Consider the following 15863-nt stretch of genomic DNA (forward strand, 5'->3'; position numbering starts at 1 on the left):
TTGGTATTAAGAGTGTTTGTTTTTTTTTCTTCAAATAAGAGCTTAAACATTTGTGCTTCCTCTGGAATTTTAAGTGGTAATTTTATCACATAATACCTCTGAAATTCTCGATCTCTAAGCTGCTCTCACAACAATCTCTTACGCTCTCGATCTCTACGCCGCTCTCACAACAATCTCTTACGTTCTCGATCTCCAAATCTCTCACAGCCGCTCTCGCTCTCACGCAGTCGATCCCCAAGTCGCTCGATATCTCACAACAATCGATCTTTCACTGCTCTCGATCTCCAGATCTCCTCTCATACGATCTGGTAACCTAAAATATTCAAAAGGTATTCGATTTCTACCTCCTGTTTCATACACACACACATGTGGTTTTGTCTTCTTCTTTGCTTTAATTAGATTGTAAAGATGGAGATTTTTTGATGGGTTTTGAATAATAAGTATATACCTGCATATTTGTTATGGGTTTTGAATAACGAGTTCTTGATGCATTTGATGATGTGTATGGTAGAGTTATTGTTAATCTAGATAAGCTACCCTTTGAAACCAATGTCTTTGCCTCTATTCTTAGCTCCTCTCTTTCAGTTTGGAGGACAAAGGTAAAATTCATATCACTTGCTACTAAATTCAGTTTGAAATAGGCTCTTGCTAATAAAATTTATTCCCAAAATATGTTTGTAATGAGGCCACTTAAAAAGTTCCTTTAATCAAATTTTAGGGGAAGAAGGGAATTTGGCTAAAGTTGCCACTAGAAAAATGTGATCTTGTTCCTATAGTAGTAAGGGTAAGCCTCTCTAATAAGAACATATGTTTCATTTGGGTTGTGTTATTGATTTTTGATGTCCTTAGATTGGAAGTTTTTTTATAATAACTAGGCGTAATGGCTTTATCTGAACACGATGAATTACTTGGGTAAGGAAATCCGCTAAAACAAGTAAAAACTTGAAGAATATTTTCTGAGATTAAAGTGAAATGATGAAAAGATTTTGAGTTCATATATAGTTTTGTGATACTTGTACAGGAAGGGTTTCAGTACCATCATGCATCATGCAGAAACATGATATGTTATGATAACGTATTGGATTCCTAATGGACCGTGTATGCTACCTGCCAATGCTTCCCATCAAGTAGGAGTTGGGGGGTTTTGTGATGAATGATAAAAATTTATTCTAATATAAATTTAGATTTTTGTGTTATAGTACGTCACCTCCTTTACTCCCTTAATGTGGACCCAATCCTCTGACATGGGATAAGTCGAGGTGCAAAAAAAAATCCTTTGACCTCATTTAGATGATCTCGACATCCATTTTACCATCAAATTTTATTTGATGTGGGAGTAGACTCGCATCACATGGACTTAGGTGGTGCTTGATTAGAACTAAATGTACTTAATAGGATGGATGACTTATTTAATAAGTAATATATGCTTGTTTGTTCAAGGCTTAACTTAATAAACCTCTTACTTAATAGATAAGTCACTATGTTTTTTTACTCGTTAACGCCGTGATATTCTCATCATACCCCTCTCGGTCTCTTAACATTAATTTCATCTTCATTGAACATATTTCACAAACAAAAATTATTATGTACCAGTCATCTCGAGTATAAACTATATAAATATGAACATCTATATCCAGATTTTTTTTAACAAATTCAAGCAATATCCAACTTTTTACACACTCCAACCACTGCATATTGATTGTCCTAGAAGTTTAGCTCGATTTTTTTGCTTGTTCTTAACATTGATTATGGTAATTTTTAAGCCAAATATGCAAGTAATTGTTTCCTTGTTTAACATTTAAAATCAGAGTAGTTATTTTAGTACGTAACAACCACGGATAAAAGTTCAAATTATATACACCATATACGACGATTGTTGATGGACTATGGGAGAAGACTCGAAATTCGAGATAAATGCTTCAAATTAGAGGGGTAAACCTTATACCAAAATATATGCTTCAAATTAGAGGGGTAAACCTTATACCAAAATATATATCAACGATTTATGGATTTATGAAACAAAAGAGTTCAAATGATTGAGAAAATGGCCAATTTGGCTTCCATTCTTTAGGTATGGCCAAAGATCGGGTCTTATTGTCTTACCCCGTCTTAGTTATAACCAGGAAATAGTTTTGAAGTGAAGTGTAACAATAGGTCAAGATGGACATGGTCTCAGCCTAGACCAAATAAGTATCCTTGAACAAGATTTAGTATTCGACTATCTGATCCATTTAAAAAAACATTTTTCAAATTTTATTTCACAATCTTTTTCTACCAATTTCTGCACATTTGCTTATCAAATTGAACCACTGAACTGAAAATATTAAATTTATTTTTCACATTGTTTGTGTCTTGTTTTCACAATTTTATACACCATATTACAATTCGTATTTTGAATCGAGGTCCTGGGGCTGGTAGTTGTTGAACACTACTAGAAAACTGAGCATTTTCGGCGCTATTTCCGGCCGACGAAATCCGCCGGTAAATTTCCGGCGGATTTCCGGCGGACACTAAAAAAAGTCAACATTTTATTGACTTCCAACAATTTCCGGCGGATTTCTTAAGTACTCAGTTTAATCTTGAATTTATAACATTTTACCGGCGGATTTTTTAATTTTTCCCTTAAAAAAAGAGTATAACCATTTCCGGCGGAAAAATAAATAATTTTATTTAAAAAATTTTAACATTTCCGGCGGAAAATTAAAAAAAATCTAAAAAAAAGAATAAACAATTTCCGGCGGATTTCCCTGCAGATAATTAAATATTTTTTAAAAAAAATATAACCATTTCCGGCGGATTTCCAGCGGAAAATTAAAAAAAATTCTAAAAAAAAAATAAACGATTTTCCGGCGGATTTTGGCGGAAAAATAAACAATTTTTTTAAAAAAAAATTAACATTTCCGGCGGAAAACTAAAAAAATATTTAAAAAAAGAATTAACATTTTTCCGGCGGATAATTAAATTTTTAAAAAAAAAAATATAATCATTTCCGGCGGAAGATAAAAAAAATTCTAAAAAAAATAAACAATTTTCCTGCGGAAAAATAAATAATTTTTTTTTTAAAATTTAACATTTCCGGCGGAAAACTAAAAAATTATTTAAAAAAAGAATTAAAATTTTTCCGGCGGAAAATAAAAAAAAATTCTAAAAAAAGAATAAACAATTTTCCGGCGGATTTCCGGCAGAAAAATAAATAAATTTTTTTTGAAAATTTAACATTTCCGGCGGATTTCCGTCAGAAAATTAAATTAAAAAAAAAAAAAAGAAATAAACTCGTTCTATTAAAAAACTTGTTCTATTAAAATGGTGTAGCATCTTCTCTTTGTAACTTCATCTCGGTTTTTTATGATGTTCAATCTCTAATTTTTATCATGCTTTTAAAATTTTCTTGATGGCATATTTGTCCACTTGCCACAGGTTTAATTAGATTTGTCTTTCTTCACTCCTCTAGCTTTTTTCATCAATGTCATCTTGATCATCGTCCAATGTTGTATAGATGTTGTGAGTATCTTCAAATATTTTTTACAAACCTACAAACCAATTTTTATGTGTTATTTTATATATGAAACAATATATGTAAAAAAATACAGCGTTGTTTTTGGGATTGTCTTGAATGTGGAAAAATATATCAATATTATATGTTTCAAATAGAAACACACACATGTAAACACATGCGTAAGAACAAAACATGTGAATCAATATCAATTATAACTTAAAATCAAACGCATTATTCGATTGGTTTGTACGGATTTGTAACAAATTAATATCGAGTTTGTAGTTGATATTTGTTCTCTCTCTCTCTCTCTCTCTCTATATATATATATATGTGTGTGTGTGTGTCTATATATATATATATATATACTTTGTGTCTATATATCCACTTCAGTATTATTTGTTATTCAACCCAATTTCATCCCATCACTCGCCACATCAGCATGATAACCGGTTAATGCTTCAACTGGTTACCCAAGTACTTAAATATTTACAACTTTACATCTTAGGTACCAAAATGAAAGTTTGAAAGTACGTTACCCAAAATAGGAATCAAGTTAAAGTACGTTACTTTTTCATACAATTTGACGTTTTAATTACAAGGAGATTCTCGATTCATACAAATCACAGTTCACCTTGGATGGGCATCACGTTTTGAGCTATAATTTCAGGCGGGTGAGCCATGCAAGGGAGCTACTGCATCATAAAACCCAATCCAAACAGTCTTTTAAAACTTCCTCTCCACTCTCATGAACGGTACATAAAAAACAATAAAGCAACTCCACATCAACTCAAACTAGAAAAGGAAATGGACAAAATAGTACTAAAAAAATATCCACTACGTAGCAAATGATTGATCCAATCTATACCGGAGCAATCTTCCCAAATGCCAAAACATATCAATGAGTAGAAGTATAATATAATATGCGTCGTAGGACGTCATCCAACTTATTAAATGGCGTATATAGATCCTGGTTGTATATCCCATAACGCGATCCCATGATGTATGTGTTATCCCTCCCGCACTCACCTAAGTGATTGGTATTATAATCTTACTAAATGATTTGGCCAATTGAAAGAGATAGATTTTGAGCCTGTGATTTCAGAGATCCTCTAAGGTGACAGTAGTAGAATGCAAGAAGCTATCATGGCTGGTAGGGAAGAAAAACAAATTGAAGCAATACTTTTGAACCCCACTAGAGTAAATAAAAGAAGGGGAAAATTAATGGAACAACCGTACGCAATTTCGAGCCATTAATTTTTGGTTGTTACATCTACTAGTCGGGATCAACCAAATTAAATGGGTGATATCAAAAATGTCGAAACAAGTGGCTTTTCAACCATTTACGCTTTCTTTCTAATCCCTTTTCATATGGTAAAATATGGTTTAGATTTGTTCATCGCATCTAACTTTTACTATATCTATCTAATATATAGACAACTACATCGGTTATCATCTAGGTTGGATGATTATAGAATCTGGAATGTCCAGGTCTGGGTAATCTTTAATTAATCAATTATCGGTTGATGGGTCGTTCGGGGAGAAAGCATCCCCAAAAATCGAAACAGAGTTCCTACAGTGTACCTACCACACTGATGGCCTGTGCAATACAATCAATCTAATAGACTATTATTGGTTTGATCTCTTATGTCATTAGCCTCAAAGAAGCAAAGGGTAATTAGACAAATTGTTAAGATGCCTGGAACATTGAAAGAACAACAAACTTGCAAACCACGTTATTTGTACGAACTTCATTCAACCAATCATAATTTTTCATTTTGTTCATTTTTTAGTAATTATGAGAGGTTGATTAATCATTTTTATTGTCGAAAGTGTTAATCATGGAAATTAGCATCTTCATTATTTTAATTTTAGAGAAATACATGAAACAGTTTCATTAAAATTTCACTAAGTATTATATGAAACAATTTCATAACCATATATGCAACAACTTCATCAAAAAAAGTATTATATGAAACAATTTCACAAGATCAAACAATTTGATGAAAACTTTTCATTAGGTGCACCATCTACATTTAATAATTTTGAAGATCACAACAACATTAGAAGTGTAAAAGTGCATCTTGATTCCCCCCATTGTGATAGACCTTCACAAAAAGAGAGCTCCACTTTGTACATTAATAAGGTCTTTGTGTTTAGATAAGTTTAATTAGCAGAACACGTTTTAGATTTATGTGTAATTATCCTGGCCACTCAGACCAGTGCATGCCATAAAATTTTAGTAATTAGGAGTCTCGTTCGTCCTAACTTCGCGCAATTGGATGGGTTGGTGACATGAGAAGTGGCACCTGAGGGATCCAATTAAGGGACACCCATCTAAAATTGGGAAGTAATTAACGATAAAATGCGTATTGGTTTAGTTAAGTGTAAGATAGTCCTCCCAATATATAATGAAAGCATGTTACTTAATTCATATTTATTTTTGACGTTTATATTCTCTTAAAGGTTTTCTTTATTATTTTTATTGAAAGAAATTTTAAATGTTAAATCAAGGTGAATTTATTTATAAAACAATGTAACCAAATTAAATGAATTTTATAATTGTTCAGATACAACAAATACTGGGTAAACAATTATGTGTTTGCTCAATGTTAAATTGTGTTGTCTGATCAATCTAAGAGAAACAGAAGCAAAGTGGCCTGCTGTGATATAATATTGGTGCGTGCAACCACCAACCGCGCAACCGTTGCTTCCTATATAAAGGGAGCAAGACTAACAAAAGAGATCGAGAGGTACCATTTGTCAAAACAACACTTAATTTGCGATCGAGGAATTAGAGATATTCTTGTCTCTGTGACTGGTTGAGAAATATGACAGGAAACATAGCTCATCTCACTCTAGCATTTGGCCTTCTTGGTATATACTTCTTGTGTTGCTCTCTTTCCTTTGTGTTTCTCTCATCCCCTTGTGTTATATGTGTGTTTTCATATTGCTGAATTCTGATGCGAATGAACATTTTTCTTTATAATATTTACAGGCAATTCCGTCTCCTTCATGGTATTTCTTGCACCAATGTAAGTCTTTTTATGTTCGTTCTAATGATCTTTTATCCACATTTCATGATATCTTGTAGTTTTAGCCCTTGGATGAATAATTATCTAACCAACTTTCTTACACAATTCAATATAAATGCAGACTGACGTTTTATAAAGTTTATAAAAAGAAATCAACTGAAGGATTTCAGTCGGTACCTTATGTGGTGGGCTTATTCAGTTCCATGCTTTGGATATATTATGCATTGCTGAAGAGCAATGTCATGCTTCTCATCACCATTAACTCAGTCGGTTGCTTCATTGAAACCTTGTACATATGTTTCTATCTATTCTATGCACCAAAGAAGGCTAGGGTATGTACAAGTTAATCATTATTCTACATTGCAAATGGATATTCGTTGTTATCATCAAAGAAGGTTAAAGTAAAAAAACTTAACTTGGTTATGCAGATGGAGAGTTTAAAGCTAATTGTATTGCTAATAGTTGTTGGGTTCGGATTGATTGTTGTACTAACTCAATTCCTTGCAAGTGGAGTCACCCGCCGGGTGATAGTTGGATGGATTTGCCTTGTGTTTTCTTTATGTGTTTTTGTAGCACCTTTGGGAGTTCTGGTAAGCGTGAATGCACAATACGAGAAAAAAATCTTTGCAATCGACCTTGTTATATTTTCTAATATATATATGATCCTTCTTATTGTACATGTATTCACTGCAGCGACAAGTGATTAGAACAAAAAGTGTAGAGTACATGCCAATTCTACTATCAGTAGCACTCACCCTCAGTGCCGTCATGTGGTTTTTTTATGGTCTACTTCTTGGTGACTTCAATATTGCGGTATGAGAAACATACGATCTTTCATTATTTCGTTGTTGAAAGTTATGTCTTTTCATGTAATTAATTTTTTCAATTTGCTCTACAGATTCCAAATGTGCTAGGATTCATCTTCGGTATAATTCAAATCATACTATATTTTGTATATAAAAACAAGAAACCCATCACCAATGAAAAGATATCCAGTTTTGAAGAAAAAATCATTGAAATGGAGGCACATAAAGTCCCAAAAACAGAAGATCATAAAATCGTCGATATCATGAAGTTGGATGCTTTAATGCATTACGATATATTTCCAGGCATTGGAATAATGAACAAAAACAAAGATGTCCTTGATCACATGCATGTTCAACCTCAAACTTTGCAAAATCACGATATTGAAGTTAGCACATGATATCGTATCAATTTTATTTTGAACCACATAGAAAACCGAAAGTTGACATGTGTGGTGTTCTTGCAAACTTAAAGCTTGCCTTCTTTATACTTATGTAGCCTTCACTTTGAGATTTTACTACATTTGTAGTGTATGGTTTTATTATTTGGACACCCTCCATATGTATAGTCTTTTTCATTAATAAACATTATTTTTTGCTATGTTTTAAGCGTATAATATACAAAAGTGATTTTGTCGAGACTAATGATTATATCATTTCTAAGGAGACATACAGAGATAATAGTCTCATCATTGTATTTTGTCCAACTTATTGCACTTGTTGAATATAGTAGTTTTTTTCTCAACAAATAGTTGTAGATTCAAAATTTGTCTTCGATATAGATGTTTGTTTAAGGTTACATTTTACATTTCCACAAGAAAAACGAGAATAATCTTACTTTTTTACTTCTAATTTACTTTTCAAACTTAATTATATAACCTCTCTTGTAAGATTCCAAAGTGAAATCAAAATATCAAAAGGAATCACTAAAAATATGTACCTATATTGCGAGCTTGCTGACAATTTAGGTCTTGTAGATACTAGCATAACATTTCCTATTCATATATAGATCAGGTAAGGTTCAATGCTTTTTGCTTGCTTCTTGTCCCAACAACGTTAATAGGAGTCGTGTTAAGTAAGCAAAAGAAGTTACTACATGTGGATTGAACTTCTTTGTCCTACCAAAGGTAAGAACTTGACAGTTGTCGAGTCCGACAAATAATAAATTTATAAAATAAGTCTATTACCTCTAAAACACAATAACTTGTGATAGTGATAAGGGTCATCTCCTTAGAGATTCGGTGTTAACCATAAGTCCTAGATGTAGTCACCTGCAAGAGTATCAAAAACATTAAATAAAATTAGGGGAGGGGATTTCAATGATTGATAAGTCTAAATACGCAAAAACAATTTAAGAATTTTAAACAATAAAATGAAAGAGACTAGCAATGAGCATCAATCGACTAATCCTTTGGATTATGTATCATCGACTCATTCAAATCGTTTTCTCAAAAGAAGCCAAATTGGTTAGAACATCGACACGCGTCAATATTTTGTTCATTTTAAAAGCATGATTAGCCTTGAAGACTCTATGACTACTCTCTAATTAGCTAATCAAACTTAGGCACGGACTTAGAGTTTAATTGTCAATTACATTAACGTCAAACAAACACCAAGTAAACTAATTGACAATCGAGCGCCGATTGTATATATTAGATTATATGATCTTATAACATCAACATTAACATAAATATCAACTGTGTGTTGTATGCTACTTAGATAAACCGAAAAACAATTACGGACTTAAAAGTTCATCTAGCAACTCGAAATTGAATCAAACATATCAAGAGATCCTACTCAAAATATTCAACTCAAAACGATAAACATTTAACTCTAAAATCGCATAGATGGTTTCAAATGATATTAAAATCAACATAAGTCTCTACTAATCCAAATTCAAAGTAAATCACATACTCATTGCTAGAATATGAAGTTTAGCCGCTCATATTTGATGTCTAAAAGCCAAATATACTTACAAAAGTTTGTAGAATTGAAATTAAGGAAGAACCCTAGAAATTGTCTCCAAAATAGTCCCTTAAAAATCTTAAAAATCGGCCTAGATGTTAAATAATTAACACATAATGTAAAAGAATAAAACATATACAACACAAATTTTAAAAAAGCTATACGGTTGAAACATGACAAATATATAAGTGACATTTGTGGTTCATTAATTAGGATTAGATCAGCAAATTAAGATTTTGTCTAGCCATGGCCATATATTTAGGTATATAACCTTAAATAATATTTCATTAAAATCAATGACCTCTTCACGAATATGAAGCTATGTTTTCTTTAATAGATTATGAGATCATAAATTTAACTAATAACTCATTTAAGATTATATACCTAAATGGTCCTCACAAAAACATATACAACCAAGTTTTTCTCCCAACAATTAATAATCAAGATAAAGCTATAAATGCGATTGCTGATGGTCTTTAACACTACCTTTGGGATTGAATGATGCAAAAATACAATGATTCCATTAGATGTTAAAAACAATCATTATAAAAGTGTGTCTGTATGGATAAGATGTTGATGTTTTAGAAAGCTAATTGAAAATTATGTATTGTGTATTTCATACTTGGACAGATTATAATAAACCTTTGGGATGCAAAAGGTTGTGCATTATTTTTGCCATTGATCCAAATCCTAGCATCATGCAACGTCGTCCACCTAAGTCAGGTGCCCTAATCATTGCTAAGGTGCTTTGTCTCCATAATTTATTTATCCGTGTACAGTGTGATTTGACGCCTTCCCAAGAGATGTCTAAAACAACTAATTGTTAAGATGTTAATGGAACCATGAAAAAAAAAATGACAAATGCACAGAAAACGTGCATACTTCAAATGTGCGAAATTTTTTAGAAGTACAAAGCATTAAGCATACACACTGCTTAACGAACGGGTCTCAATAAAAACCGTCTGGCCGAATTTCATCATTCGCATTTTTTTATTCCACTTTAATGTAATGAACACATGTAAATCTTTGGTAGAAATGTTCACAATTATATATATATATATATATATATGTTGTAACCAAAGGTCGTATAAGTTAGCATGTTATACGTATACTGAGATATATTATTGTGCGTTAATTTACTTTAAAATATGTGAACATAATCCGAATACAACCATTTCGATGCTCATACATGTATATGCTGGTGCACCATCTCCAATCACTAATTTTGAAGATCACAACTATAGGAAAAAGTGTAAAAGTGCATCTTGATTCCCCCTCTCGTGGTAGACCTCATAAAAAGAGAGTTCCACTTTTCGTACATTATAATGTCTTCATGTTTAGATAAGATTAATTAGCAAATCACGTCTTGATTTTTATGTTTGATTACGTACCCATTTTTAGGAATTTGGAAACTTGGCAAGTGGATGGGTGCTTGACATCAGATTTGGCAACTGGGTCCAACTTCCAACGGAGGGATACCTATCATAAAATGGGAAGCAATTAACTATAACGATCGAGAAAGCATCGTTAATTCATTCATATTTACTTTGTAACACACATATGACATATGTGATAATTATATTATGAGTAAATTATGATCTTTTGGGATTAGTCGGCTCGCATATATATATATATACCGGGTTAGATATTCAGGTTAATCAAAAAAATTATGATCTTCGTCTCTATGGTTTGTGAAAAATTATGATTTTTGTCTCTGTTTTTTTTTAAATTACGATTTTCATTTATATGGTTTCTAATTTATTGTTATTTTCGTTCTTATGATTTATAACTTATTGTTGTAAACTTGTTCTCGTCTCCGAAACTAAATATGTATTTTAATCTTTTTTTTTATTCTTTTTTCTTTTTGGTTTATTAAATATACCTTTTGGTTTCCTTTTTATATAGTATTTTAGTTTTCTAATTTAATTAAACGATATACTTTTAAATAAAAATTAACACACAAAAAATTATATTATTTTGTTATTATTTATAATAAAATGATTAGATATTTTTCATGTAATTTGTTTTTTTTTTCTTCATATTTTGGTCATTATAATTTACCTTTCTATTAGTCCGATTTCTATCACTAACGTCATTCAAGTGCAAACTATTGATTTTTCTTTTTGGTCTATATTTAAAAATAATGTCATATACAAAAAAAGTTAATTTGGACATTTTATTTTAAAAATGTTTTAAAAGATGTCTAAAATATTTTATAAACTTGTTGCAACATATTTATACAAGACATATTTTTTTGGGTATAACTAAAGGACTTATGAGACCAAAAAATTATACGTCTTATTAATAAAATTGCATACAATTGTCTAGTAAAAATAGTCTAAAAATAGTTACTTGTTTGTACCTATGAAAAATATAAAACTTTGTTATTTAATGAATAAAAAATAATTAAAATATTTTTATTTAAGTAGTACTCAACGACTTGCACTTGAACGATGTTAGTGTCAAAAATTGCACTCATAAAAAATTATAATTATAATTACCAGAAAATTAAAAAAAAAACTAATTTTTTTAAAAATATTTAATTATTTTATTATAAACAATAATAGAATTATTTTATCAGGGACGAAAAAGAAAAAGATTTATTACAAAGCATAGGGATGAAAATCATAATTTCAAAACCATATACTACAACGAAATTGGGTTTATAGGACACCCTCAATCTCTAAGTGTCCCAATAGACCGCTTTATAGAACTTCATTTATAGGACCAAAATATAAATCGTCATATATAAAGGTGTTGTAATAAGTTTATACGACGCTTCTGGGCGTCTTAACAAGTTTCTTAGGACATTTTTAATACAAAGTGTCGCATTAGCAACTTTATAGGACATTTTTTAGAAAATGTCATATAAAGTTGCTAATGAGATGCTTTATATTTAAAGTGTTCTTAAAGACTTATTACGACATTAAAAAACGTCATATAAACTTTTACAACACTTTTAGATAGGACGCTTTATTTTTTTGGTCCTATAAACTAAATCTTATAAAGAAATTTATTAGGACGCTTTGAACGAGGGTGAAAATAGCAAATTTAATTAAGCTAGTGAACAAAGGTTTTTGCTTTTTGACTGAGGACCTTTCCACTAGTGCTTAAAGGATCCGTCTCTACCCACCACCATAACCCTTGCTTCCTATATAAAGGGATCAATTCTACCATCTCTTATACAACAATCATCAACACTAACAAGAGAGAGAGAGGGGTTGCAATTGTTAGAACAACACTTAATTAGTTTGCGAGAGAGGAAGGAGAGATACACTTGTCTTTGTAAACAATTAAGAAAGATGACAGGAAACTTAGCTCATCTCACTCTAGCGTTTGGCCTTCTTGGTATATACTTCCTGCCTTGCTCTCTTCCCTTTCTTTTATGTGTATTTCCATCCATTATTCTGCCATTAACGTTTTGCTTTATAATATTTCCAGGCAATTTGGTCTCCTTTATGGTATTTCTTGCACCATTGTAAGTCTTTTTATGTTTGTTCTAGTTTTCTTTTATCCACTTTTCATGATTTCTTGTAGTTCAGTCTTGGATGAATAATTGTCTAACTAACTTTCATTTACAATTTATTAAAAAAATGCAGACCGACGTTTTATAAAGTTTATAAAAAGAAATCAACCGAAGGATTTCAGTCGGCACCTTATGTGGTGGGTTTGTTCAGTGCCATGCTTTGGATATATTATGCATTGTTGAAGAGYAATGTCATGCTTCTCATAACGATAAACTCAGTTGGTTGCTTCATTGAAACCGTGTACATATGTTTCTTTCTCTTCTATGCACCAAAGAAGGCTAGGGTACGCTCAAGTTAATCATTATTTTACATTGCGAATTGACATTCATTGTTATCATTAAAGAAGGTTAAACTAACAAAAAGTAACTTGGTTATGCAGATGGAGAGTTTAAAGCTAATTGTATTGCTGATAGTTGTTGGGTTCGGATTGATTGTTGTCCTAACTCAATTCCTTGCAAGTGGAGTTACCCGAGGGGTGATAGTTGGATGGATTTGCCTAGTGTTTTCTTTATGTGTTTTTGTAGCACCTTTGGGAGTTCTGGTAAATGTACATGGATAAAATGCATATATTTAATTGATGACACTGCAAATATATAATTTTGCATTTGACCTTGATATATTTTCTAATATATATATGATCCTTTTTAACTTTTATTCATATTATTTTGCAGCGACAAGTGATTAGAACGAAAAGTGTAGAGTACATGCCAATTCTATTATCAGTAGCCCTCACCCTTAGTGCCGTCATGTGGTTTTTTTATGGTCTACTTCTTGGTGACTTCAATATCGCGGTATGAGAAAAGTTACAATCTTTCGTTAACTCATTTTTGAAAGTTATGTCCCTCTTTTTTTAATGAAATCTTACTACTTGCTTTACAGATTCCAAATGTGCTTGGATTCACCTTTGGCATAATTCAGATGATACTATATCTTGTATATAAAAACAAGAAGTCGGTTAGCAACGAAAAATTATCCAGTTTTGAAGCAAAAATCAACGAAATGGATGAGAAGAAAGTTCCAGAAATAAATGATCATAAAGTCATCGATATCGTGAAGTTGGAGACCTTAATGTGTAATGATATTTATCCAACGGTTGGGAAATCGGACAAAAGCAAAGACGTCCATGATTGCAAGGATGTTCAATCTCTAGCTATGCCAAATCGCAGCATTTGAAGTTAACATATGAGATCATGTAATTTTATTTTGGATCATGTAGAAAAACCCAAAGTTGACATGTGGGGTGAATTGTGCAAACTTAATTAAAGCTTGCTTTCTTTATACTATACTTACATTTTAAGCCCTAGATCAATGAAGATGCAAACAAAGCATCACAATCACTTCCACCACAAACTATTCTTGTCTCTTGAACTAAAATCATTAGGCAAAAAACTCGACCATATTCCAGACAAGCAGTCTTCTTTTTTATAAACCTAAAATCTTAAATAGTAAATACTTGGATTCGAGAGCCAATATTCCACCAGAAAGAGAAAGCTTGTGAATGAGTAAATCCATAGATGAGATCAAAGAGTCGAAGAGACCATGGTCTTCCCTGAAGGTTTTGTGTTTTTGTCATTTAATTAGGTCCAAGAGGTGAAGATGGATTTGGGAACGATCAATCGAGTGAGAGTTGAGATAGTAGTGTTAGGGGCAGATCGTGTGAGATTGAGAGAGAATTAGAGAAACGGTTCTGTTTTTCGGAGCCCAAATTAAGCAGCTTACTAAGCTAAGGTAGAAGATGGGACTGTGACGCCCCTGGCCACCACCATCACAGCCATGGGCGAGGGCTGACCCTGTTAAGAATTTCTTTCAAAAGAATATAAAGATTAACTAAATATGATATTGATTAGGTGATGCGTTAAAAAGTAAATATGAATGGTGTCTTTAGATACGAGTTCTGTGTGAGATCGGTTGCGATTGAGGTTGCAGATATAATCAACTTTTACCTAAGTTAAAAGTTTATCAAAACGATATTAAATTTATTTTAGAAATCAATAAAAGTTATTCGTACATTTTTGTGGATAAAATTGGTATAAATTGTGATTCTAATTAATAGTCTTTGATGCATCCGGTTATATATTATTAATTCAAGATTTAATGTAATGTCTGTATATTTTGAAAAAAAAAAAAAGTCTTTTATTAGCTTTACGTGACAAATTATAATATTTGTTTAGATCCACTGTTAACTTGGATAGCTTTAAAATCTAACGTAAAAGTAAGAGTCTTTTATTAATATCTTGGAGGGGACTGTCTTGCAACTAAACACTTTCTCGTTAATTACTGCCCATTTTAAGATAGGCGCCCTTGGACCCCCAGATGCCACCCATCCATCCAATTGCCAAGTCTCGTAATTATTAATTAAAAAGTGGGTGACATCCATTGGCCTGAGTGGATATCAAAATGAGCTTAATTTGCTAAGCTTATCTTACTTTTTGCCTCTCTTTTTGGAGTTCCCGGTTGCTAAACATTCGTGCCTCACATTTCATCAAATGCAATTTGAAGATAATTACACCACTATAAACTTAGTGCCTTATTTCATAATGTTTTCAAAACTGACGCACTTTTCCTCGAAAGAAATACGATATTTGTTTTGTTTTTATTTATCGTAAACGGAATATCTTTTATTCTCTATTGTAAAAGAAATATGCAACATCACTTGTCTTAGAAAGATGTTTTTGAAAATGTATTTTTATTACCTTCTAATTAATAATCTTTTTCAATCATTGTTAGGAATAATGATTTTTAATTATATTCTATTAACAGGTATTTAGATATTGATTCTTAATCAGAGAATTATATTATTTTTTATATTCAAATGTCGTGAGAGTTTTTTTTAACAAGATTGCATTCCACCGAAACGAGCTAGCAAAGAGAGAAGCTAGGAGTACAAGAAAGAAATCAAACAACAACTAAAGGATTACAACGTCAATTCTCCCATATAATGTCATAAATTATTAGATAAAAGTATATGTTTACACATATGTTTCTAAGTTACGTAAAGTATAATTTCAATAATTCTAGTATTTCTCAATTTAGAACGAGA

General features: G+C 31.5%; 2 protein-coding genes across 2 annotated transcripts; both read left to right on the forward strand.

Annotated features, from left to right (window-relative positions):
* Positions 1–6324: 6324 nt before the first annotated feature.
* Positions 6325–7732, forward strand: LOC112509202 (bidirectional sugar transporter N3-like). The gene is made up of 6 exons (XM_025114056.1): positions 6325–6370; positions 6492–6528; positions 6650–6860; positions 6957–7118; positions 7222–7341; positions 7427–7732. The coding sequence occupies exons 1-6, from the start codon at positions 6325–6327 to the stop codon at positions 7730–7732; spliced, it is 882 nt and encodes a 293-aa protein (XP_024969824.1).
* A 4752-nt stretch (positions 7733–12484) lies between these two features.
* On the forward strand, positions 12485–14106 carry LOC112508714 (bidirectional sugar transporter SWEET10-like). Its single transcript, XM_025113423.1, has 6 exons — positions 12485–12644; positions 12738–12774; positions 12896–13106; positions 13203–13364; positions 13495–13614; positions 13703–14106. The coding sequence occupies exons 1-6, from the start codon at positions 12599–12601 to the stop codon at positions 13994–13996; spliced, it is 870 nt and encodes a 289-aa protein (XP_024969191.1). The 5' UTR covers positions 12485–12598; the 3' UTR covers positions 13997–14106.
* The last annotated feature ends 1757 nt before the right edge of the window (positions 14107–15863 follow it).

The sequence above is a fragment of the Cynara cardunculus genome (assembly GCF_001531365.2).
Source record: "Cynara cardunculus var. scolymus isolate 2C chromosome LG 3, CcrdV1, whole genome shotgun sequence".
Lineage (NCBI taxonomy): Eukaryota > Viridiplantae > Streptophyta > Magnoliopsida > Asterales > Asteraceae > Cynara > Cynara cardunculus.

Coding starts and splice junctions, on each gene's coding strand:
- LOC112509202 (XM_025114056.1), top strand. CDS start 6,325: ATGACAGGAAACATAGCTCATCTCACTCTAGCATTTGGCCTTCTTG. Junction 6,529..6,649: donor ATGGTATTTCTTGCACCAAT/GTAAGTCTTTTT, acceptor ATATAAATGCAG/ACTGACGTTTTATAAAGTTT. Junction 6,861..6,956: donor ATGCACCAAAGAAGGCTAGG/GTATGTACAAGT, acceptor TTGGTTATGCAG/ATGGAGAGTTTAAAGCTAAT.